Source organism: Aulostomus chinensis, chromosome 15 (genome assembly GCF_037954235.1).
Source record: "Aulostomus chinensis isolate RoL2024-O1b breed Wild chromosome 15, RoL_Achi_v1.0, whole genome shotgun sequence".
NCBI classification, from domain to species: Eukaryota; Metazoa; Chordata; class Actinopteri; order Syngnathiformes; family Aulostomidae; genus Aulostomus; species Aulostomus chinensis.
In genome coordinates, this window is record NC_141334.1 from 18,667,206 (window position 1) to 18,692,852 (window position 25,647).

Below are 25,647 nucleotides of genomic sequence, written 5' to 3' on the forward strand. Positions count from 1 at the left end.
TCCTGCATGTCTACCAGTGACCTCACCCACCTAGCAACTCACAGATCCAACCAAGTTGCCAGCGAGAGAGCTGGTGTCGACGACTGAAGTGGATTATTTTAATATTCTCTTCCTCTCTCTCTTGTTAGATGTGGCCGCAGCACTACGGATGGGGGCCACTCCGCACGCCGCAGGGCTGTCAAGGGTGGAGCGCTCGCCTGCCACCAAGCATAGAGAGCTGCCCACTATCAGTGTCAGCAAGTCAGGCTCTTCCTCCAGCAAGTCAGAGACTGCACACCTCACCCCCAAGTCTGACACCCACCTCAGTCCACACAAATCAAGCCCAACACATGAGGTACCAGTCATGTACAGAGTGCTTTATCTGCTCATTTATTCTCTAAGTTCAGTTCTTCGAAGCCACTCCCTTCAGCATACAACACCGAAGACAGATATTAGTCAGAGCTCTTTACACATGTGGCTTTAAATTCCTCTGTAGGTCTAATAAGGACAATTTCAAAAAAGAAACTACCTGGTAAAATAAAAACAGCTTGCGTTAACCCAGATGCAACAAGCAACAGCTGGCCGTTCTGTGGTGTCATGCTAATGTCTCCTCAAGCTACGACCCTCTAGCAGAGATGAGGCGTGGGCTACAGAGGTCTGGCTGCTGGGTCGTTTAAAACTTCTGTCCTCTTGGTATTCATCAAGATTACTGCGCTGGACTGCTGCCCGCAGCTCTCGTGCTTTCTTTGTTTCTCCATGGTCAGGCAGATCGCTCATCAAGATTACCCAGACACCCATGCACAAGCACATTGATTGTGTGGATTTAATGGATTAAAACGTCTTCCGTCTGTCATCTCACGCAATTACAGGCTATAGCCAAACATAATATATCTCGAGTTGAGTTATTTGAACCTCATTTTGCCACCTTGTTGAAGTATTTTTATTGTGCCATTTCTCCAAAGAGTCATGTGTTTTGTGACAGACCACTTGATGTTCTTTTGATCTCACTTGTCTCCCTGCAATTCAATAAAGCTTATATTTAGTGAGATAATCCATTCGCCACTGTGGATTATAAAGGTTACACAGTAGTAGTTGTAAATAGGTTCCCCCAGGGAGCTAAAAATATACAACCCGTTACCGTATCGTGTGTTACACCATGAATGGAAATGGGCAAATGCCAACTTTTTGGAAATGTTTCTGTCCTCGCCAGAGCAAGATAAGAAGATAGACAGTCTTCTCTCCTCTGTGTGATCAGGAGAGACCCTCGGAGACAAGCTGACTGCTACTTAGCTTAGAATCAGGAATGGTGATAAACTCACATTTTTGAATCGTTTTTCCCACAAAATGTAAATGTGTCAGATTTTTATTTCTGCTATTAAATGACTAAAACGGCCGTTTATACTGTCAAACCAAGTGATTTACAGTCATTCTAACATAATACTTAGCCTCACAAGATTTCATATCATATGTTCATATGAACAAAATGTTCTCACACCCCATTCCACTCATAATTCTTTGAAATAAAAACATTTTAATTTTATTTTAATTTTATTTTTATCATGGTAATTTCATAATTCCTTTACTTCTACACTTGAAAAATGGATCTAAAATAAGCCTTCATATATACCAGAATGTCCCACAGCTACTTGTCTGATGGTGGATTTACTGCGTTCTCAGGTGGACACCGCCAGTGAAGTGGAGGAGCTCGACATTGACGCGGCCCCAGCACCTTACACAGCCAGCAGAGGAGCAGCCAAGCTTCAGGTTTTTATTGCACGATACAGGTTAGTCATATGCAAAGACAATAGTTGATGAAGTACATCAAAGTTTGTAGTTACGTGCTAAAAATAGTTTACTGATCAATGAACTTTAAACAGTTATAATCCTTACGATGGGCCCAATGACAACCCTGAAGTGGAGCTGCCACTTACTGCTGGAGAATACATCTATGTGTATGGAGACATGGATGATGATGGCTTCTATGAAGGTACAGCTGAAGAATAGTTTGTTATATACTGCTGTTTAATTGTCTGGTCACTGGACTCAGTTTTTGTTTTTTAAATTCTGCTCCTCTAAGGTGAGCTGATGGATGGACGGAGAGGGCTGGTTCCCTCTAACTTTGTGGAACGCGTATCGGACGATGATGTCATGAGTACTCATCATCCAGAGACTGGGGACATTTCCCACAACTCCCTGCTAGACAGCAGCTTGCACAGTGCCAGTCACCAGCATCCCCTCCACACAGGCGTCAGCGCCTCAGAAAGGACAGAGGCCTCTGTCGCCTCTGGCCCTGCCTCAGCCCCCTCTGATTCAGCATCGGCCTTGGCTGTCCCAGCCCCCCTCACCAACGGCCTGGACTTGGATTTGGAGGAGGTGGGAGTGGACACTGTGCCTTACCCACGAAAGCTCACCCTCATCAAGCAGCTTGCCAAGAGCATCATCATCGGCTGGGACCCACCGTTGGTGCCGGCTGGGTGGGGCAATGTGTGGAGCTATAACGTGTATGTGGACCAGGAGCTGCGGCTCAATGTGCCCTTCGGTGCCCAGACCAAAGCGGTGCTGGAGCGGCTGGACATAAACCTCAAGGCCTACCGTGTGGCAGTGCAAAGCCTGACAGAGAAGGGACTCTCAGACCAGCTGCGCTGCAGCATGCTGGTTGGTCGGGATGTTTGTGTGGCACCCACGCAGCTGCATGTAGAGAGGATCACCGCCACCTCTGCCAACCTGACCTGGCTGCCCAGCAACAGTAACTATGTGCACATTGTGTCCTTGAACGAGGAGGAGTGTGAGCTGGTGAAGGCTGGCTGCTACTCGCTGTGCCTCAATAACCTCTTGCCCAGCCAGCAGTACTCAGTCAAAGTGGAGGCACGGCCACACCGCACGCCATGGGAGTTACCCGTGGAGCGGCGTGAACACAGAAGTGCTACAATCACTTTCGGCACACTGATGGCAGGTCAGGACCTGGTATTTTATCTTAACTCAGTTTTCAGAGGATGCTGCAACAGTTAATGGGTCAGAAATCTAGAAGAATAATATTACTCTTTTTTTCTAGAATTAGATACTGTTGAACATTGATTTTTAAGACTCAAAGACTTTATTCCAGGTGAGGAGTTAGGTAAATCTTTGGGGGGACTAAATGAAACAAGAGGGCGATCAGAGAGCGCATACCTCTGCCCAGGGCAAAACTTACCACCAGAACCAGTTCAGGACTAATTCTAGAATCTAAGTGATATTTCCTCAATCTTTGAGGAATCATAATCCGACATAATTTCATTAAAATCCATCCACGACATTTTTTTAGTTTTCCTGCGATAAGGCAGACATACCAGCCCTGGTGATCGCACAAACCTGCAAATGAGGTTTAAGATGCCTTTAACATTTAGAATCTCCCTGATTTGACCATCAGTATGGTCATCACATGAGCTGCTTTGGATTGCGTTTTCTTTATCCAATCACCAAAACTTTAGCACAGGCCAAATAAATTGCTTGGACAGAATGTGACTTGATTAAAGCTAGTCTGACCAAGTATTTTGTTCTGATAAGTTGATTGATGGCGAAGTTCTGTAACAAGGCAAGTTGACATTGAACTGCTCTTTGGCGCAGAGTTGTGTTACATTTTCTTGAAAGGCACCTATGGGGCATTGCAATAGATTAAAATGAAGGATAAACAGAATTTACTTCCATTCAAATGACATCACGAGGTTTTGATATCTTTGTGGGTATCGAGTCACAGATGTTTAAGAGTTTAATCTTTGTCTGATTCTGATATTGATTTGTGGTATTATTTTGTTATTTAAATACTTTTTTACTTCTCAAGAATAAACTTGAGCGGTGCCCAACTGTGATCAGTGTCATATTGGATTTTTATTGGATATTTCTCTAAACAATCAAATGTCCTTAAGTTTCATGCCCACAGTCTGGGAACACAGGTATATGGTTTATTAATTTCTGATTGTCCCTATAGAATATTAGATAAGATTTCTCTTGGTAGCATTGTGTGCTCATCGTGACAATTCTGTCTCATCCCTTGCACCGTATTTTTTCAAATACGTGACCCTTTTTTCCATCTGTAAACAGTCTTCTGTATCTGTTGCCTGCTTGAGGTGTGATGCTTTGAATCATTACAGGCCCTCCTGACGCTCCTCTGGATGTCCAGCTGGAGCATGGTCCCTCCCCAGGCATAGCCCTCATCAGCTGGCTGCCAGTCACTATCGATGCAGCTGGGACCTCCAATGGAGTCCGTGTCACTGGATACACCATATATGCCGATAAGAAAAAGGTAGGACAGTAGTTTTTGCTTTGAATTCTTTTCAACCAATCACTTCATTGATGTTCTCGTGTGCAAGATAGAATGACTGTCGTTCTACACCCCAAGGTGCTGGAGGTGTCTTCACCTACAGCCGGTAGTGCCCTGCTGGGCCCCTCTCAGATTCAGTCCCTGCAGGCCGCTCAGGAACTCACTGTCCGCACCATGTCTGCTCACGGGGAGTCCTGTGACTCCTTTCCAGTAAATGTGCCCTCCAAGCTGGCGGCCATCATGGCCGGCCCAGCGGTCACTGCCCCAGTTGTGCCACCCCTACCCTGCACCCCCACAAGTCCCAGTAACCTGCCCTCATCGCCGTCTTACGGGAACTCTGCTGCCAAAGTCTCTGTGCTGCCCAGCACTTTGCCATCAGACACTCACATCACCGGCCTCACAGTGGAAACTGCTGCCAACCATCCTCACGCCCTGCACGCCGAAGCTCTTGTCACATCTGCCTCGTATGTGAAGGCCTGGGCCAATCCTTCTTCTGCTGCTGCCTTGGCTGTGTGTGAGGCCTCATTACCAGTAGCCTCCAGCATCACTTCAGTGGTAACTCACCCCTCTGCCATCCTATTGTTTATAAAATACGCTACTTTTCTTCAGCAATGGCAGAGTTAATTGAAATATGACTGTATTTCTCTTCCTCAGGTCAGTGTGACCTCCCCCACCGCCTCGGCTCCTCAACCCTCACCTGTAGCGTCACCTGTACAAGCACCAGCCATGGCATCAGCAGCCCTGTTGGAGCAGCGCAGAGACACCGACAGCCCTGGAACCATACGTCCTTTCCCATCCATCACAGAGTTCATTGAGGACCCCAGTGCCAAACTTGGGACCCCTGAGCGCATCCCCACACCGCCCAAAGCCCCGATCACAGACCTCCTTCACCCTCAGGACACTATACTCCTCCGCCCCCTCAGCACTTCACCACTGGAGTCCGAGGTCGAGGAGGAGCAAGAGAACAAACGCTTGGTTTCAATTGAGGAGTTCCTGAGACAGGACCAGGACCCGGCGTACCACCGGACGCAGCAGGTCAGCACTGATTTACTGACTTGCTCCTGCAGAGTCTGCAGAGTTTGATTCCTGCTGAGATTGGATGTGAGGGAGTGACAATCTGGGATTCTGATCACAGTATTTTGTTTGAGACCCAAGAGTATAAACATTTTTCAAAAAGTCTCTTGGAGCCTTTGCCATGTTCATCCTGAAAATGAACAATGGGGGCGTTGAGTGTCTAGAGCAGCAATAACTATATGTATGTATTTGAATCGATAATGTAATTGTTATAGGCTTATATTTGACGAATACAAATTTTAATTTGTACAGAACCTATATAAGATAGTTTCATGTAGCGTGTTGTCACGTCTTTACGCAGAGTTATGCCAGAGGGCTCGTGGAGCCTCTCAGTGACTATCATGCTGACAACAGCCGTTCAGACCTGTCAGACATCCTGGAGGAGGAGGAGGAAGACCTTTACTCTGATCACCTTGGGGAAACACAGACCAGAGGATACACAGTCACTGCTAAAAGGGTAACAGAAAAATTTCCCACCTGTATACACTTGTGAAATCTACTTCTGGTATAAACTGTTTTTTTAGTTTGTTGTGCAGACTTAAGTTCTTTATTCCTCGATTATGTTTCATTATGTTTGATTGTGATTCTTTGTTTTGTCTTCCTTCCTTTGCATTTTTCTCTGCATGGCTTGGTCTTCGTCTGCTCTCTGTCTCTACACTTTCCTTATTTTCACTCAACAATGATCTCCAATCCTCACTGGCCTGTTCTTGCATGCTTGGTCTGGTGGTCCTTGTAGTCATGTAAACTGGAGCCTCCAGACAGTGATGAAGAGGTCCTGGAGAGGATCCTCAAGTTGCCTCCTCAGGTTTATCACAGCAAGCAGCTGTTCAGCATTCCTGAGGTGACCGAGGAAGAAGACAGCAGTCAAGAAGAGCCTTTGCCTCGTCACATGAAGCCTCGGTCGAGACCCAGGCACCTGCCCCCGAGCGACCCAGAACACCTTCACCATATCCCCCAGTCTCACCCATATTACCCCAACCCTCATCCACAGATCCCCCCACAGCATCACCACTTCAATAGGGATCCCAGATCCCTGACCAAAGAGCCTTTACCCAGGCAAGGACCCCTGCAGGTCAAACCCAAGATGCAGCACAGGGTGCACTACGCAGACCCTGTTGACACCATTGGCTATCCTGAAGAAGAAAACATGAGTTTATATGAGGGTCCAGCCAGCAGACGGGCTTCAGCCCGCTGTCCTCCCCAGCCGGCCCCCAATAGGGACAGAGTACTGCTCAGAGGTTTAGGGGACCGCCTTAGGAGGGAGGCCATGCTTAGGAGTCAGATGGCTGTCACGGCGGCAGCCAACCCTGGCCATGGCCCTACCCCGCCAAGACCCTACCCAGTCAGCAAAACAGTACGCACTCTGAGGACACCTATCAGTCGCGGGATGGAAATTGATGTGGAGTACGGTACGGATGACAACGAGGAACCAGTGGACTTCATTCCAGCAGAGGTGGTGTTGGATCAGATGAGCTCTGAGTGGTGGGTTGAGGGGGCTCAAATGGAGCAGTGCAGGTCCTCCCACCGCCGAGGGACAAAGTGTGACCCATTGGTAAAGATTGCTGCAGCTTTGTCCCGCCACCTTCGCTCCCCTGTAGCAGTGTGGATCTTCCCTGTTGTCCTATAGTGGACATTAACTCTATCAGTCTCCACGTCTGTCATCATCACTGCAGCAGACAGAAGGAGGTCAGGAAGCCTTTTTGAGGAGGCTCATATGTAGACATGTAGAAGTGTGAGCTGCCGAGTACTGCAGAACACTGATGATTTATATACTGATAAGACTGCTCAACCAGTGCAGTGCAGCATATGCTCTCCCTCTGTCTGACTGCATCCATGTCTGCTCACACCACAAAAGGTTTTTATTTTGAGAGAATAGAGTATTTGATACCCTGCTGTATTTGATGAGGTTTCAGTCGCTTCTCCTGCCATCGATAAGGGATAGATTGTGAAATATTGTTTGGAACAATCAACAGTTGTATTTGTGGCTCCTTTTCCAGAATTCCCCGCGTGTGTTCCCCTGCTAAGTACCTGTTGCAATTCTGTGTGTTGTTTTTGTTTTTGTTTTTCTGATTGCTACTGTTTTGTACTTTATGGTATACAGGAGCCCAGCCACATGCCAGCAGCTGAGGCAGGTCCGACATGGGGGCCCCAGGCAGAGCTCTCCTCTAAACCAGCGTGCTTGCAGAGCAGGCACCACAAAGGTCAGACACTTCTTTCCTCTTTTGTCCTCCTGTTTTCTCTGTCTCGTGTTTTTGAACTAAAATGTACGAGGCCATGCTGAGACACCTGTGCTGTCTGTTAGCAAGCCTCCGCCCTGCTCTCCCACATGATGCAGAGTCAGATTAGCACTCTGTATAGGAAGGGAGGGGTAATGGGGAGGAGCTGCAATAGCTGCAGTGGAGAAGTGGGAGAGAGGCCACTAAGCTGAGAACCGGCTTAACCCAAAGTGGCTTGTCATGACAGGAGGAAGTGACAGACATTAAAATAGTAACATTGATTAGCCAGCAAAGAAATGGCTGGCAGTTATGAACCAACAAGCCCCTCCATGCCTCTCCTTCCCCCTTCAGTATTCCCTCACACTTGGTGTGTTCTCATTTTTGTCATTGTGGCAGACTTCAGTTAGAAAACACGACCTTGATACGTGTTTGCAGAGCAGACTTCACACTCCAAGCTTATATGCAAACTGGCCCACAGATAGAGGAAGAGGGTAGGTGAACGTTGTGTTCAATCTGCTGGAGAATCAGTGAGGATGTGAAAGTGTCCTGCCTATGACTCTTGCCACAGATGGGCTGATTCTCCCTAATGAGATAGAGAGCCGCTCTGTTCAGCGCAGCTTAAGTCTCACTACAGCTCTTCAAATTTGTCTTACTTTGTCAAACAGGATACACACCAGTGTCATTGTTCACATCTGCTATTCTAAACACACCGCTGCTTGACATGATCTGTTACGTAACGGAACATATGGCTGCACCTTTGATGAAAAGAGTGCCTGGCTTTTATCTTGTGTTGCCATTACATATCCTCAGATTTAGACCAGAGGGTGGGTCAAACACCACTTTCTCTCTTGTTGCAGATCATGAACGAGTTTGCGTTTGTTTAACAGCTCACACAGCTTAGGATCAGTGGTTTAGCTTGATTACCCCGTTTAAGGACATGGCTGTGCTAAGCGAGAGCTCTTCACAACAGCACTGCAGTTGGTAGGTCAGTGGAGGAGGGGCGACTGAACAGTTGCTATGCAGGGCTTTTTGCAAGCTACATATTTATGGCATTACTGTACATGTTATCTGTGGATTTGATATAATGATTGTGTCTAATTATGAATATGCATAAGATACAATCTAAAACAACCAAGATACAGAAGAAGGAAAATAGATGACATGGAAAAAAAAAACCTAGTTAAACTTGTGAATGCTTCACTTTTAGTGAAAACATACGTTTTACTTCTTCCTACTCCTTTTCGAGCATGACAATTAATGTTCTAATGTTGTTTTTTCCTTTCTGTTCTGTTTTATTGATGCTTAATTTGAATTTTATTTTGTGTTTTATTTATTTTCTTACTATTTGTTATTATATGCTCGAAATAAAGATTTCAAATCAAATCAAATCACTTTTAAGAATAACTGATTCAGAACTGGAGGGGAAACATAGCCAATCCTGTCAAAAGCATCACTTTATGAAATCAGTCGTGTGTGTGTGTGTGTGTGTGTGTGTGTGTGTGCGTGTGTGCGCGCGCGCACTGGCGCGTGTGTGTATCTGCAGGTGCTTTTGAGTCCCCAAAAACGAAAGGAGACTCTGATGTGCGCATCTTTGTGGCCCTCTTCCCTTATGATCCTGCCACGATGTCACCCAATCCTGATGCTGCTGAGGAGGAGCTACCTTTTAGTGAAGGACAGATCATCAAAGTACGCCGCTGCACACCTCACAGACTGGTGCCCAAACACAGACCAAACATTCATGAAAAACATCTTTCCCTTTTAAGTTGTCAGTGTCACGTTTGTAGTCTTTTATGAAAGTCAGAACATTAGTTTAAAGAGGTAGACTATGCACATCAAAGCCCAGAGGCCATTACCTGAACACATGTAGGAAATCAGTAATATTACAGGTGATGCATGTACAAGAAGCTTTAAAGCTCAATAGATGGATTTTCACACTCCTCTGCTCAGGTTTTCGGGGATAAAGATGCAGACGGGTTCTACCGAGGGGAGTCTGGTGGTCGTCTGGGCTATGTGCCTTGCAACATGGTTTCTGAGATCCAGGTAGAGGATGAGGAGACCCGGCAGCAGCTACTGCAACAGGGCTTCTTATCCACAGCAGCCTCCATGGACAAGATAGGTATGAGATGCTGTCCCTCGAAGCTGCTTCCAGTTATCAAACTGAAATATGTCTGTGTACATTGAATGATGTCTGTTACACTTCAAAAGGGAGTACATTTGGACGTTGTTTACCAGAAGTGTAACTGTTAATGTTTTCCTCATAATATCACCACTGTTCATGTTGAAGTGGCAAGTGAAAATAGCAGCACAAGTGACCAGAACTCAAATTAGCACTTGTTTTTATTCCTAATTTTTCAAATTGTCTGGCTGTGAAAAGATAACATTGCTTATGGAAGAACAGTTCCACTCTCGAGTGGCACATTCAGATGAACAGAAACACCTCAAAGCACAATTCTATCCTCTAAATGATGATTAAATATGACAGTGAACATAACCAGAATAAAATGTATAATTGAGTTTCATGCCAAATTTAAGTTCAGAAGATTTGCAAGTTTACTGAGTTTTGTATATTAATTTACAGTCATTTTTTAACAGGGAAGTGCAACAGTCCCCACTGAAGGCTATAATAGTCACATGACTCACACTGACGAAACATTCCTTTTCTGTCTGTCCCACTGACACATCACTGACAGCTGTAATATGAATATTTGAAGTCTTAAATGTAACTACTGATACTTCAGAATGTATTTGTCCCACATTGTTCACATTTTTGTGAATAAAACTGGCCCACAAATCGAGTAAAACATGTAATTTTAGCGGTAGGCGATCTTAGGGGGCACGTTTTCTTCACCTCTAAGAGTTCATCTTGTCCAAACAAGAGTTTTCAAAGATTTAAATGTTCTTCAATGAGGTTCTGTTGTCTTGAGATGCTTAGAAGATCACACCAACCTTTTCAGAAATATGCTCATATATCATCCTCTCCAGAGTCAGACAAAAAGATAGATCCGCTTCTCTCCTCTATGCTGTTTTAGGGAGATGAGTTCAGCTGTTATTTTGGAATAATGAATGGTAGTGGATGGGTTTTGTTGGCATATCTCTGTCAAAATTCATAGATAAGGTTCAGGAGCTTGATTTGTCCAGAAGGTCTAGCTGACACCCTTTTTGTCAAATTTTTAGTTTAAAATCCCATGAAAGTAGCTCTGACTATGTGACGGATTCTCAAAGTTATGTCATTTTAAATGGCTTTGGTATGATAATAATAATAATAATAATAATAATAATAATAATAATAAAATACCCCTGCCCATCCACCCACTACCATTCACTGTGCTAAGCCGAGTAGCAGTCAGCTGGTCTCTGTGGGTTTCGCTCCCTAAAACAACACACAGGAGAAAATGGTGTCTATCGTCTCATGTGGCTGGGCAGGAAGAACAATATGTGTGTTTCCCAAGAGGTTGGTGTGTTCCTTTAAGAACATCCTCGTTCTGCGGGCAATTGGTGGAAAATGAACTTGGCTGTTACGTAAAATCTCCTCAACTCTTGAACAACAGGAGACAGAGAACAGTTCTCACCATATTTCAGTCAATTAACTAAAAAAAAACGACCAAAATGGCATTTTATTTCATGGTTTTCTTGTGCTGCTACAAAGGGAACCATAACCATCGACATGTTCTCAAGCACATACTGTCGGAGCATAAGCCACAGAAGTCAAAGTGTTCACCACTTTGCTTCTGTCAGCGCCATATTTACAGATGGTTTTAGCCTTTTCACTTCCACTTGTTCTCACTGCTGTGTCTGCTGCTCACTGGTTGTCATTTTTAAATTGCTCTCCTTTGGCTTTCATTGTCTGTTTGTCTGGTCTGCCTCTCTCCAAATTGCACCCCTGTCCTCCTTTCTTTCTTTTTATTTTGTTCTTTTTTTTTTTTGGTTTCAATGTTTTCCTTTCTAAAACTCCATTAAGGCACTCGCACACACGCACAGCTTCCTCGTCGCCCTGTTCCACCGCCGAAACCGAGACGATCCAAGAAAGGTGTGTCTCGCTGCACATCGCAGCGCCCCCCTATCCCCGACATTCCCTTCTTTACTCTCTGGTTTGCTTCTCTTTCTGTCTCTTTACTGAAGCTTCTGCTCTTTGAGTTGCTGCATCCCATTCAGTGACCAGAGGGGAATTTTAGCTCAGTTACTGTAGAGATGAAGTCAGACAGTTTCCTGTCACCGTGGTCAGAATGTTTCATATTCTGTCACTAAAGCCCAGTCCTACTCTGTTTACTCTTCCAGTGCTCATAGGTTATTCAGTGTAGCATGTAGCGTCTCTTACCTGGCTCCAGTGGATGTTCATATAACACGCTGCAGATGTAGCAGTAGAATTGAGGCTCATTGAGAGATGGTAAAGAAAATCCTTCAGCCTGCATTCTGCTCCTGTGTCATGAATGGATCACATGATCATCTAAAGGTCACTTGTTGAAGCATCCATCCCCTCTGATCTCCATCCTCTGTGCTCAAGTGTGATGCCTGATACAGACTCTGAGGTTTGCTTTGCTCTGATTCTTCTTGTGGTTTTGTCCCTCACCTCGTCTCTTCCAGTGGAGTCTGCGGTACTCTGGGAGGAGAGCGTAGACTCCTCCAGTCAAGGTTTGTAATTAACCCTTTGGGCACCCCCCCCCCCCCCCCCCCCATCACCACCTCTCTATTCTAACCTGTCCAAACCAGCGTTTGAATGTCTCCCAGAGGCCTGCATGCATTTACATGCCATCATGTGACCTGATATTTAACGGTTTCAGATGACCTGGACTCATCTTCATCCATCCTTACTTGGGACTGTTTGATTTTTTTATGGGGGGGTGCACTGCACAATTTTAAAATAACCTCTTTAAAGTAAGATGCTCTCATTCAGCTGGGTCCGACATCATAAAAACACAAGTAAACAATAACTTCAAATATTCAGACCTACAAGTAAAGGTTTACAACCCTTTCTTGTATGATTGAAGCCTCGTTTCCTACATTTTTCATTAGCCCGCTGTTAGAAAAATCAAGCAGTCCCATCCTCTAACGCCTCTTTTCTCTTCACATCATCATTGTTGTTCATTTTCTTACCAGTGTTTCCTCTTTAAAATAAAAAGCACAGCACCAGCCAAAGAGGCCGTTAACGGAAATCAAAGCTAATGCATTGCTAATCTTTTTTCACTTGTGTTTTTGTGTTTGTTTACCTTCCCTCAGCTTAGCATGATGCTGAGTAAGTCAGACGTGCAGGCTGCATGCAGCAAAGGTGTCATCCTGCTCTAATCATCAGGAGCTTTGCCTCCTTCTGTGTTTGATTGACAGATCCTAGCCAGGCTGCCGCTGCAGCAGCAGGAAAGCCGGTGCCAGGGGCACGCAGGATGGTCGCCATCTTTGATTACGATCCAAGAGAGAGCTCCCCCAACACTGACATTGAGGTGGGACTTGGCTCGTGTTTGAGGCCTTCGACTCAGTGTTTAGTAGCTGTGTGCTCATTATCTGCCTTGTTGCTCTAGGCTGAGCTGACCTTCAGCGCGGGGGATGTCATACATGTGTTTGGTGACATGGATGAAGATGGTTTCTTCTATGTAAGCGTCCTAAATTCTGCCCTCCACTTCCAGATAACGTTGCTAATTGTGCCGTTCTTTAAGAGTTTCTTCCAAAGTTTACTACCTAAAGCCATCAAAACTTAACTGTGTCTCTTCAAGGCAGCAGATACTGAATGCCGTAATTTTCATTCTTGATGTTGCAACGTGCTCTCATGTCTGATGTTCCAATGATATTCAGGGAGACTTGAATGGACACAGAGGCTTGGTGCCCTCCAACTTCCTGCAGGCCATCCCGGAGGACGCCCCAGCAGAACATCTCCCTGCTCATCCTGCACCCACACACAAGAAAGAATCGCAGGTAATGGAGCAGCTCTCCATCTAGCATGCACTGTTTTGAATTTTGATTTTCATCATTTGTTGTGAGTATTTGCTGTGTCTGTTTTCTATTGTTTCCTTACTACTGCCTTGTCACTTTGTTTTCTTGCCCCACTGTTTCCTGCATGACCTTTTGCAGAAGCAGAAACGAACTGTACACTTTGAGACTTGATCGTAAGTGATTTTATAGTGTAGCAGCTCAGTGAGTGTCCCCACTTCACTCCTGTTACTGTCCTCGTCCCTCCACTCTAGCTCTACTTCTCCCTTAGCTAGGATCCCCAACACAGATGTGGTTTTTGCTCATAGAGAAAAGAAAGTGCTTTATCCTGGTGTTGACTTTTTTATGGTAAAGATATACACGAGGTTGTACTGTACATAGAAAAAATAGAACTCATAGTCCATTCTGAGAGTCTTTTTCTCTTCCTGAAGGATACCAGGGAATCGTCTGCAGAGCCACAGGATTTTGGGCCCTCAACACTAGAAGATGCCGTGCACCCCACAGAACCTCCTCGCTGTGAGCTAACAGAGCACACAGACCAACAGCCAGACCTGGTGTCGTCTGAGAGCCCAATATCAGCTCCAATCCCGGCTCCACTTCCAGCTTCGGGTCCAGCTGCAGCGGATAACTGCGGCTCTCTTCCAGCACACAGCCCGGCACAGACAGGCTGCGCTGCACAAGGAAAGAAGAAGAAAGGATTTTTCTCCAAAGGCAAGAAGCTGTTGAAAAAGCTGGGATCAAGCAAGAAAGAATGAGAGGGATCGATCTGGGAGTAGATGCGTCACATTGAAAGCACTTTTTTATTTTCACTGTAGTCACAGTAGGAAGGCTGTCGGATCTGATTCTTGATGCTTTAACCCCCGGTAGTAACATTTGCCTTAGAGCACTGCTAGAACAGCTGTTACAAAGAAGCTCAAAGACATCATGTAGCTGCACAACAGCATGTTGACGCGCATGTTAAATCGTGCTAAATCACTATTCTTACCAGTATAATCACACAAATACTTCCTGTTAGCTAAACATCTGCAACCGTCCAACTCATCAGAGGCTTTAATGCTGGAGATGAAACGTCTGCTAGTGTCTTGGTTTTTGTGCAGACCTCAGCTGACGAAATATTAGCATTCACACTTGTGTACTGGTACCACTTTATTGAAAGGAAGGAAACAAATAGAAGCAGCAGTCCATCTCTGATAAAAGAATGCACTATCTATCTATCTATCTATCTGTCTATCTATCTGTCTATCTATCTATCTATCTATCTGTCTATCTATCTATCTGTCTGTCTATCTATCTGTCTATCTATCTATCTATCTGTCTATCTATCTATCTGTCTATCTATCTATCTTTCTATCTATCTATCTATCTATCTGTCTATCTATCTATCTATCTGTCTATCTAACTATCTATCATCTATCTGTCTATCTATCTATCTATCTGTCTATCTATCATCTATCTGTCTATCTATCTTTCTATCATCTATCTGTCTATCTATCTATCCATCTATCTATCTATCTATCATCTATCTATCTATCTATCTATCCATCTATCTATCTATCTATCTGTCTATCTATCTATCTATCATCTATCTATCCATCTATCTATCAGTCTATCTATCATCTATCTGTCTATCTATCTATCTGTCTATCTATCTGTCTATCTATCTGTCTATCTATCTATCTATCTATCCATCTATCTATCTATCTATCTATCTGTCTATCTATCATCTATCTATCTATCTGTATCTATCTATCTGTCTATCTATCTATCTATCTGTCTATCTATCTATCCATCTATTTATCTATCTGTCTATCTATCTATCTATCTATCTATCTATCTATCTATTTATCTATCTGTCTATCCATCTATCCATCTATTTATCTATCTGTCCGTCTGTCTATCTTAAAGTGATTGCTGGGAACACATCTGCCGTCCCTCAAGAGTATTTATACGTTGTACAGATGGTTCTATTTATTTGTGTCAGGCCTAATCATGGCCAGTTGGACAGTTTCTCACCTACCTGGTTTGGTCTGGTTACTCGAACTTTCCAGTCCAGTTTAGAAGGCATCAGAATTTGGTCTGACCTAAAGAGGTATAAGCCTGTGTTACATTTGTTTACAATGTGAAAACTTTATTTTTTCTGGTCAGACCAAGTGAAGACAGATTAAGCTGGCTGTTTCCATTCATAAAAGAAGACTAAAAAGACAATTTGCAGTGTGACAAACCAAACTAAGAGGATTAAATGTTTACAGTGTAAGAAACATGACTTCAGGTGTGACAGCACCCTCATTCAGCTGGAGACCTCGATGATCCACCTGGATATGATGTGGATAGATTAGGATGAGTGACCGATAGAGGAGGTTAGACAGTCTGGACTGTTAATTTGTAATTGTGTGTGTGTGTGTGTGTGTGTGTGTGTGTGTGTGTGTGTGTGTGTGTGTGTGTGTGTGTGTGTGAGAGAGAGAGCGAGAGAGAGAGAGAGAGAGAGAGAGAGAGACTGAAAACGGATGCCTTTCTGAAACATGAACTCTTGATGTTGAAGCAGTCACGACTGGCCTAAATGTTGCATATGACATATTTCCTGTGTGCATGCATGCTTCCGTGTGTGTGTGTGTGTGTGTCTGTGTGTGTGTGTGAGTGAGAGAGAGAGAGAGATTAGTATGAGTGTAACATGTAACGTGGGTGTTTTATTAATTGGTTGCGACAGGATGTGAGAGTAAGAGCAGTTTTGAGTCATGGCACTACTGTACTGTGAACAACTTGGCAATAACTTGTTTGTGAGTGTGTGTGTGTGTGTGTGTGTGTGTGTGTGTGTGTGTGTGTGTGTGTGTGTGTGTGTGTGTGTGTGTGTGTGTTTGTTAGTTGTTCTGCCTCCACCTTTGCTCTGTGTGAGTCTCGGCTGTTGAAGGAGTTACAGCACGTCTACCAGTCCATGCACTGATGAGTTAGTAGAAGCGTCCTGTGTGTGTGGCAGTGGGCGAGTGTGTGGACCAGGCTGTAGACTGGAGCCCTGCTAGTCCACTCATCCGGGCTTTTACAGTAACTTCTCAGGTTTTTTTATTTGTAGTTTCTCACTCATGTTGAGCCTCCTGCAGACTGTCAAAAAAGTGCAGAATATGCCAAAATCTTTAGGTGCTTTGCCTGTTAGCACAGCCATGAGGGGGCGGAGCAACATCAAAAGGGGGTTACTCATGCTGGGTCGAAGGAGCAGCTCACCTCACGCCATGAATGTTTGTAGTTTGTTTTTTTTGTTTGTTTGTTTTTGTCAGTGTTACGCAAAGGGAACATGATGATTAAGATGAAGACACTTAAGAAGTGACGGAGGCAAGACTGAGGCTGCACTGATCTATTTATGTTCTTCTTGGTGTCCGGGGCTCTAAAAGTGTCCCCAAATGTACAGCGACTCTGTTTTTGACGGCCTTGAATGCACCATTGTTCCTCTAGCTGCTGTGTAGCGAGTAGGCGGTTTCACCCTCCTGCTGACTGCATAGAACCCACATCCATGTAGGTAGTACTTCGGCTCTGTTACTAATATTTAGCCTTATGAGAAGACCTTGTTTAGTCTTAATATGTTGTTTACAGGGTGTTAATTGACTGCATGCATACCAATGTTCTACCCATGTTGGGCCTTATTTATGTCATGGTCTGATTTCTGGAGGCTGACCTGCTTCCAGGACATTTGACACGTAGACGCGGTGGAAGGAAGCTGCACGTGTGTGTGTGCGTGCGTGTGTGTGTGTGTGTGTGTACATAGTCGACAGTGTTGGAGCTTTGACCGTGTGGTATATTTTCATACAACGCTTCTTCTTCTTTCTTTTTTTTTTTTTTTTTTTTTTTGGTTTCTTTCTTTCTTGACCTGCATTCATTGTTTGAAACCAGTGGAAGGTTGACCTTTTTTATATTATATTATATTATATCATATTATATTATATTATATATACACATGAATGTTTTTATTACCCTTTTGGAAGATCATCTGTAAATATTTTTGTTAATATTGTTTTACAGAAAAAAATGGTTGTTTTTTTTGTTGTTTTTTTGTTTCGTTTTTTTTTTTTTTGCATGGTCAGCCAGTGTTGACGGGGGTTCCTAAAGATGTAGAAGACTTGAAGTTGTGATGGTTTCTTTCAATATTGATCTTTTTACAGTAATAAATGTTTATTTTCACAGAAACTGCGTGTTCGTGTTTGCATGCGTGTGTTGAGATGATAATGAGTAGAGAGAAGCAACAACCCTGTATCCATCATCTTTATTTCATATCGTCCTGGTCACTTGTCACGTACATCATAATCTCTTTTGCTTAATTTTCACGTTTAACAGAGAGAAAGCCGGCTTTGCTCCGTGCCACACAACCACCCATGTGAACTGACTGGGGCAACACTCTGGGTGATGCGTGGCCTCTTGCGAGACAAAGCCACTTCCTCTTTTTTTTTTTGTAGACTTCCTGTGAGAGCGTTATCTCTTCTCCCTGAAGCCAACAGTACACTCATCCATAAAGTAGGAAACACTACACTGTGGCGAGGAGTTTAGTAGTGCTTTCTACTTTATGGATGACTGCACTGTACATCCAGCGGTCCTCTTCTGTCTTCGGTCCTCCTGCAGCTGTGCACGCAGTCAACACCCAAACTGACACCGTGAGCTTCTGCTCAACCACAAAATCAACATTTCCTGGTTTACCTCGACATTTTTTTTTTTTTTTTTGCTTCTTCACTTTTCTTGCGAACAAATTCAAATCCGAGCGAGGCCTTCTGAACGAGACAGAAATCAGGCCGAGGACCTTCAGCTGTCACTCTCTGTGCAGGTTTGGAGACAGACGTCCGAACTGAACGGGCTCCCAGCGCTATCTCGAGGAAGCCATTTTGGATGGCGTGAGTAAGCTTTTCTGTCAACTGATCACATGCGAAGTGTCCAAAAAAAAAAAAAAACACGTTGAAGACATGGTATTCATTCACAATCCAAACAATATTACAGGCAAAACAGAGAGATTTCACTTTTAAACACGTTTTTAATCCAAATGAATCATTCAAGCGAGTGCTGCGCTAAAGAACATAAAAGCAGCTTTTCAACATAAATATTTTTCCGTGTACAAGATGACATCCATCGTACTTTACCTTCCTTTTGGGTGAAGATCGTCCCGCAGCCTCACAGGTGTCTTCTGTCAGCACAAGAAGTGAACGAAGAAGAAGAAGTTGTCTCCTTTTGAAGCCTTCACAACCACGTGATGTAACCACAGGAAGAGGTCTAACAGTCACAGTCGCTCACCGCCTCTCTTTCCGTCTCTGCCTTTCTGAAGACGCTTTTTAAAAAAAACACAGAGAGCACGAAAGATCATGCTTGATCGTGGAAAAACTGCTCACAAAATCATGGAATCTCAAATGTGATTTCAAAAAACAGAACAAACACAAATTTTCAATCGCAACGGCGTTCGTGCTGGTGTGATATACATTTGTACTTTGGAAACAAATTAGAGGCTGGTGAAGGTTCGTGTAACGCTTGGTTCACATCATCATCATCATCATCATCATCATCATCATCATCATCATCCGTTTCATGACTGAACTCCCATTTGCTCCAATTTTCTGCTCCTTTGAGAGGATGTTTTCACTGATAATCTGATTTAGTTTTTATATAGTTGGAAAAGCGGCCCAGATGAGTAAACCGTCAGTGTTTGTCAAATTTGTTTCAAAACTCAACGGTCAAAGAAATTTTCTGAGTAAAACAGAAAATCGAATGCTTGTGGAAGTTTTGAACCGACGCGCTTCTGAGTGTTATTTTCTTCGTTTTGTGTCAAAGACGAATGGCCGTGAGTTTCAATTCCTCATGAATGCAAATGCTCAACTGAAGCTGTGTTTCCCCGTAATGCCAACCTGCAATCTCTCACGCGTATGCATGCACGCACACACACACACACACACACACACACACACACACACAGATATTTACTGTCATGGCGATGCCAGCGTGTGAGGTTAAAGTGAAATAACAGAATACTAAATCACAAATAGTACAATGTGAAACTACTACAGGTTAAATAAAATAACTGTTATTAGCTACACTGATAGTAAAATATTAAAAACTGATGTACATACATAATCAAATACTTCTTGAATTATGCTGATGCAACAATGTGTTAACAAGAGATTACTGTTGTTGCGTGTATAAAAGCGGGCAATCAGGAACTTAAAGGTCATGGGATGATTAATGGCTGAGACAAGGAGAAAGTTCCTGATACTCAAATGGGTCTTTTGGGTGAAATATTCGCTCCTCTGGCAGATTACTAGGAGAAGCTGCTTTTGCAGATGAGCCGCATGGAATCCGGAACATTTTACTGTCAGATAAACGCAGTTTGAAGTGTATATCACTCTTTGAGGTGTGTCCCAATTGAAGTAGTACTAAATAAAATTAAAATTCTAAGAATCTGAAATCGGCGCAGTTAGTTAGTGAGTTAGTTAGTTGGTTTGCCAGTGAGTTAGCGAGTTACATCAACGCTAAAATTCCGCCAACTGATTTTAGATGAGCTGAGTCTACACAAATGTGAGATATTCTACAGCTTTGACATTTCAGCTGACTCAGCGCGGGTTACATTGTGCTGTACACATGATAACCCTTCATCCTGCAGTCCAGCATGGACGTAGGTGGCCTTCACACCACAGGCATTTATACTCTAAAACAGAAGAGACGAAGGGGATAATAGAAAAACCTCTGAGGCTGAAGAATTCTGGGTATCAATTTTAGAGTGACTAGACATTAAACTGATATCAGCAAGTGAAGAAATTGTGGTGTGGATATAAAATTAATAATAATAACAGCGTCACGTGTAGCTGACGGAACAACGTCACTGCTTGGCTGCTAAGATCCCATGCAGCTTGGTCTGAACGTCATTCATCAGATGAACAACGTCTTTGCTTTAAAAGTCCAACCGAATCTTTCATCAATTTCTAAGTGCAACTTTGTAAATGCGATGACTCAGAGTCTCCTGTTTTCACCTGGATGTCAAACAAACTCTCAGCCTGAGTGACATGATGGGGGTTTTTTTTCAAAAAGGTTAAAGATAGTTGGCCAAAGTTTCCATACAAACGTACATTAACCGACGCAGACGCCCATTTCTGGACGACTCAGATGATGAGGTCAGCCTGTGTACCGATTTATGGACCAGCAACGCAAGTTCATTTATAAACTGCATTCTGTGAATAGAGCTAATTTCATATTTTCCTAATAAATTAAAGCGTAAAGAAAGTGATTGATTTGAATGAACTTGATTAATTTCAGTTGGGTACGCCATGACGAATATAAAATTATCAAGGATAACACAATAAAGACCGACTGCTTATTTCCTGAGTGAATATCCATACAGAACTTTTATTTTTTAAAAAGAACAGTACAGTGGAACTGTAGACTTTGTGGTCAGACTTTGTTTTGAACAGCTTTTGTTCCAAATAGCTACACACTTGGAATATTTTTAAAATAGACATAGTCGAGGTGTTTTTGTAGCAGTTCTCTTTACTTTTGTCCTTATTTCATTTAACAAAAATGTTTGTGGTGATGGAGTTATTTATCTATTCTAAACATGGAAAGAGTGAGTGCATCATGATCTGGTGGGACTGTGAAACGCATGGGTGTATCATCTGCAGAACAAGTTACTCTGGAGAATTTGCCCTTTTAAGAGGAGTTAAATCAGGATTATTAAAAAATAAAACATATAATTCAACACTGATTCACTGTTCCAGCACAAGGTGTCTTCAAGAAAATATATCCTTTTTTTTTTCAGCCTTCTGACCTCCAATCTGCTGACCCCTGTCCTGCATGGTGCTAATCCCTCACTTATTGAGTCATCAGCCTCTGGTGAAAGAGTGTGTGTGTGTGTGTGTGTGTGTGTGTGTGTGTGTGTGTGTGTGTGTGTGTGTGTGTGTGTGTGTGTGTGTGTGTGAGTGTTTGGCACGCACAAAGGAGGAAATGATCTGCATCCCTGTGCTCACCCTTGTGCAGTAACACTGGGTGGCCTCCTGGGCCTACACTGGCTCTGGTGATAGACCTTATCTGGGCTGGCAGCCAGTTCCCCCTCCCACTCTGCCAGCCTGGGTTCCCCCAGCTCCTGGGCCACCCACAAGCCCCACAGAGGCCTATTCTGCTCCAAACTGGCCACTGCAGAGCATCACCATTAGCATGTGAACCCTGAAGGTGTCATTACAAGGAAACCAGGCTCCTCCTCCTCACTCTGCTGTTGCTGCTGCTGCTCTTGGTTCCGCTGCTGCTTTCAGGACTGCTACAGAGGGGAAGTTTTGTCTGCCTTATGAAACTCAGTTTGGCCTTCTGGTGATAACGTCCGTCCCCTTCCTTCTTTGTCTCCAGTTGATCCCCATCGCAACCCTGAACACATTTCCCCGCTGTGGAGATTGGAGCCCCCCTTTTTCTTTCCTCTGTTCCCAGTCTCGTTGTGGCGCTGCAAACCTCCAGTCAACACCACACCCTGCCGTTCATCTAGTACTTTGCCTTTAGCTCACAAAGGCACTGACATCACCAAATAAGGGCAAAAGCCCCAGTGAGGTCGTGGTGGACGGGTATTGTGTGAGAAGATGAAAAGTCTGCTTGGCTCAGATGACGGCGTACGCTGAATGTGTAGCAGGGGCGGAGCCGCACACCTTCCTGTCTGTCGAAGCCTGCGGTCGTGGAAGTGATCCTCAGTTTTGTTTTTAGTTTGCAGAGCGAGTGAAATGACTTCACCCACATGAAGTCAAAACTGAGGAGGAAGTGGCTGCAGGAAAAACAAGTGTGCTGTGGAATTGTTTTACAACGCAGAAAGAAGGTCAAATGGAACAGCCCCCCCACCCCCAAACACCTGCAGGTCCACTTTTCATTAGGAGAATTATTCAGCCATCATGCACTCTGATTATTACTGATATTTAAGTTTTCAGTTCAGAGTCCTGAGTTTTAAAATATTGACTCAGAAACATAGAAGTGTTTTATAAATTCGTGGAAGGACAAAAACCACTGACAATGTTAAGAAAAAGATTCATTTTTTTTCACCGGTGCAACTCTAACGTTCAGTACGTTTACTTGGTTCGTTACAAATACTTGTGCCGCTGTCCCTGCTCTAAGACGAGTCACTGTTCACCGCTTCATGTAATTTAGTCAGTATTTCATGAAACGCTTTCAAAGCTTGGATTCTTTTTTCTTTTCTTGAAACTCTGTGGGCCGCATGCAGTCCCTTATCTGAAACCACGTGTGAGAACTGCAGGCAGGAAATGTGTCATACCTCACAATTAGTGATAGGCATCAGCTCACAGTGAGGCCTTTTCTGATGGCGTTTATACGTTATTAATGAGCGTTCTGTTACCGTGGATCAGTCACCAGCGCTTCATTGACACAAAAGCACACATTCAGTGACACGTGCGTCTTGTTTATTAAGGGTTTACGTGTTAATCACTGAGGGAGTTTACAGTCCCTAAGAAACTGGAAGTCATTGACTTTGAAAACTAGCAACATTTAGGAAAGACTTGAAAATGTTCTTCAAACATTCCTGCTCAATGGACTGAGAAAAGTCTGTTTTGGTTCATACTGATTCGACTGAACTCATGTTTATTTAGTATGAAACCAGATTTCTTTTTACCTTTATTTTTCATGCGGGTATTTCAGTGAATGTACAGTCGTGAAAGTCCTCCTCAAAGCCACTGAAAAGTCATGTAAGTGTAGTCGTAAAAATGTGAATGAACCCTGAATATCAGCATGAAGGCTCAGTCACGCGTGAGTTAACGAACATTTCACGGCGTTTACGGTGGAGTTATTTCATGACCAGCGACCTGTTTCGATATATAACATTCATGACTTGTGGCCTGATTAATTCAAAATAGTTAATTAACTCTTCATCCACATGTGGAGCATGACAAAGGTCACGCGATCGTTTTTTTAACACGATTAAAAGTCAGTCACCTTTATTAAACTTTCATGAGTGCATTCGTTCTATGGCTACCATTGTCACCACGTGCTTAGTTGTCCTTTTAATAGGAGCGAGTGACGGGGACTGTCAGAACAAGTAATGCTGAGAGAAGGATGTTCCTCTGTGAATCGTAGTGGAGTAGAACCGCATTCCTCATTTAGAACTGGCCAACTATGAAGAGTTTAGACCTTTGGCTCCTCTTCTAAAATGACATGGAACATTTTATATTTTTAAAATGAATAAATACCAACGTAATATGGGCTCACAGCAAGAAGGTTCCGGGTTCGAGTCCCGGCTCCAGCACGGGATCTTTCTGTGTGGAGTCTCCATGTTCTCCCTGTTCCTGTGTGGGTTCTCTCTGGTACTCCAGCTTCCTCCCACAGTCCAAAGACATCAAGAGGGGACGAGGCTGATTGATACTCTAAATTGACCGTAGGTATGACTGTGAGTGTGAATGGTTGTCTGTCTCTATGTGTTGGCCCTGTGATGGACTGGCGACCTGTCCAGGGTGAACCCCGCCTCTCGCCCGTTGATGCTGGGATAGGCTCCAGCCCCCCTGTGACCCTTACTAGTAAGGAATAAGCGGAAGAAGACGATGGATGGACCAACGTAATATGTCCTGTAGTCAGTGCTGTCAGGCTGACCTTGACCTCTGATAACTAACAAATAAAGAAGTGAGATAAAACCGACTCCAGTGCCCCCCCTCCCATCGTATCCATCGACAGTAAACAGCTGATGAAGCCTGCCTGCCTGACCCCCCCCCCCCCCCCGCCCCACCATCACAACAGCTAACATCTGTACTTTATTATTTGTGCATTTCTCCATTTATTTTTCGCTGTCATGTTTTTATTTCCTCCACGGGACCTCCCGACCACCATTTCTTTCTTCATTTCTTCATTTATCCATTTATCCATTTACACGTATTATTAATGTTGTTCTATAATTATTAGCTGTTGTAATAAAGACAACTGTTGACAATTATTTTCATTTTTCTTCTTCTTATGAAGAAATCACGTTCTTCTTTCTGTTCTATGTTCCTTGTCTCATTTGCCAGGACGCAGATAGTCTCCAGCTGACTCACCAAAAAAAAACACAAAAAAAACCCCTCTACTTCCATGTTCATGCAACAATAACACTACTTCAGTATTCATATTAATAATAATCAGAGCACGCACGCACGGCACCAATGCAGTTACATTCAGGATGTACTGGCACATCATTCCTTCTCTTTCCTTCCATTTCTCCTTCCTCACTCCTTGTTGTCTAGAAAGTTTAAGTGAGGTAGATTTCCTTTGAGTCGAACCGGTAATGGTTTCTCCTGCTCAGAGTAAATCATTCCAGCATCTTTTTACTCCCGGCACATCTTCAGCTACTGCCATGATGCGGTTTTCTTCAATAGAGGGATCACAGTCCCTGACCTCGACCCTTCACATCACAGTGGACAAGGCCTGCCCACTGCAGCCGTACACTGACACCCCCTCTCCTCCAAAACATACTACTACTACGACTACTTCTACTACTACTACTACTACTACTACTACCTGCATTGCTTTCAAGAGGAGCAGCAGCCATGAGCGGCCCCTGACTCGATACCTGCAACTCCGTCGGCCGCCTCCAATACTTTGATTTTTAGCTCCCCCTGTTAGTTGATTTTGGTACTGCATGAAAATCAGCTGTCCATCAAGAAGTGCCATCATATCGACCAAATGCATAAACGCAAGGATGCTCCATGTCCAGCTGAATGAGCCAACATCAAAGGATGCTAGAGTCCTGCCAGCTTGAACGTTCTGAGGTGACAGCGAGCCGAGTCGTCTCTACTGTCTTAAAACCACAGATTTAACCATCAAGGTGACTCTATTCTACTTTGCAGTGCACTACCACTTCACAAAGTTTGGAAAATGGCTCCACGTGAACACATCAGGAAAACTATTCCAGGGAACTGTTGTGATTTAACATGATAAGGAGATGAAAGATGGACATAGAAGTCACAGTGACACCCTGGTCAGCTCAGACTCACGCCCTTCTCCCCCCTGGACTGCATTATACACCCAACGACCAGCTGACTACTAGTTAGCTTAGCACAAAGAATGTACTGTGTAGCATAGCTCCCTCAAGAGTATTCAGGTACACTTTTCTCCACAGAAGAATTTGCCTGCATTAATAAAACCAGGTTGTGCATGAATTCTACAATGAAATAATCACTTATAACTGTGATACTTTAATTTAGAATCCAA

The 25,647-nt window shown here is 43.8% G+C and overlaps 1 protein-coding gene across 2 annotated transcripts in view; it reads left to right on the forward strand.

The window, feature by feature from the left end:
* The window catches only part of tspoap1 (TSPO associated protein 1), a 54,342-nt gene extending 38,359 nt beyond the window's left edge, over positions 1-15,983 (forward strand). For both annotated transcript variants that reach the window (XM_086179448.1, XM_086179449.1), the window contains 19 exons: positions 129-334; positions 1,657-1,763; positions 1,857-1,966; positions 2,057-2,932; positions 3,882-3,908; positions 4,107-4,258; positions 4,355-4,831; positions 4,931-5,311; positions 5,652-5,807; positions 6,087-6,902; positions 7,452-7,551; positions 9,110-9,252; positions 9,514-9,682; positions 11,525-11,593; positions 12,148-12,195; positions 12,886-12,998; positions 13,077-13,148; positions 13,348-13,467; positions 13,914-15,983. In XM_086179448.1, the coding sequence (XP_086035574.1) occupies positions 129-334; positions 1,657-1,763; positions 1,857-1,966; positions 2,057-2,932; positions 3,882-3,908; positions 4,107-4,258; positions 4,355-4,831; positions 4,931-5,311; positions 5,652-5,807; positions 6,087-6,902; positions 7,452-7,551; positions 9,110-9,252; positions 9,514-9,682; positions 11,525-11,593; positions 12,148-12,195; positions 12,886-12,998; positions 13,077-13,148; positions 13,348-13,467; positions 13,914-14,237 (4,466 nt within the window). In that variant the 3' untranslated portion in view covers positions 14,238-15,983. The remainder of the gene's footprint in view (positions 1-128; positions 335-1,656; positions 1,764-1,856; positions 1,967-2,056; positions 2,933-3,881; positions 3,909-4,106; positions 4,259-4,354; positions 4,832-4,930; positions 5,312-5,651; positions 5,808-6,086; positions 6,903-7,451; positions 7,552-9,109; positions 9,253-9,513; positions 9,683-11,524; positions 11,594-12,147; positions 12,196-12,885; positions 12,999-13,076; positions 13,149-13,347; positions 13,468-13,913) is intronic.
* The last annotated feature ends 9,664 nt before the right edge of the window (positions 15,984-25,647 follow it).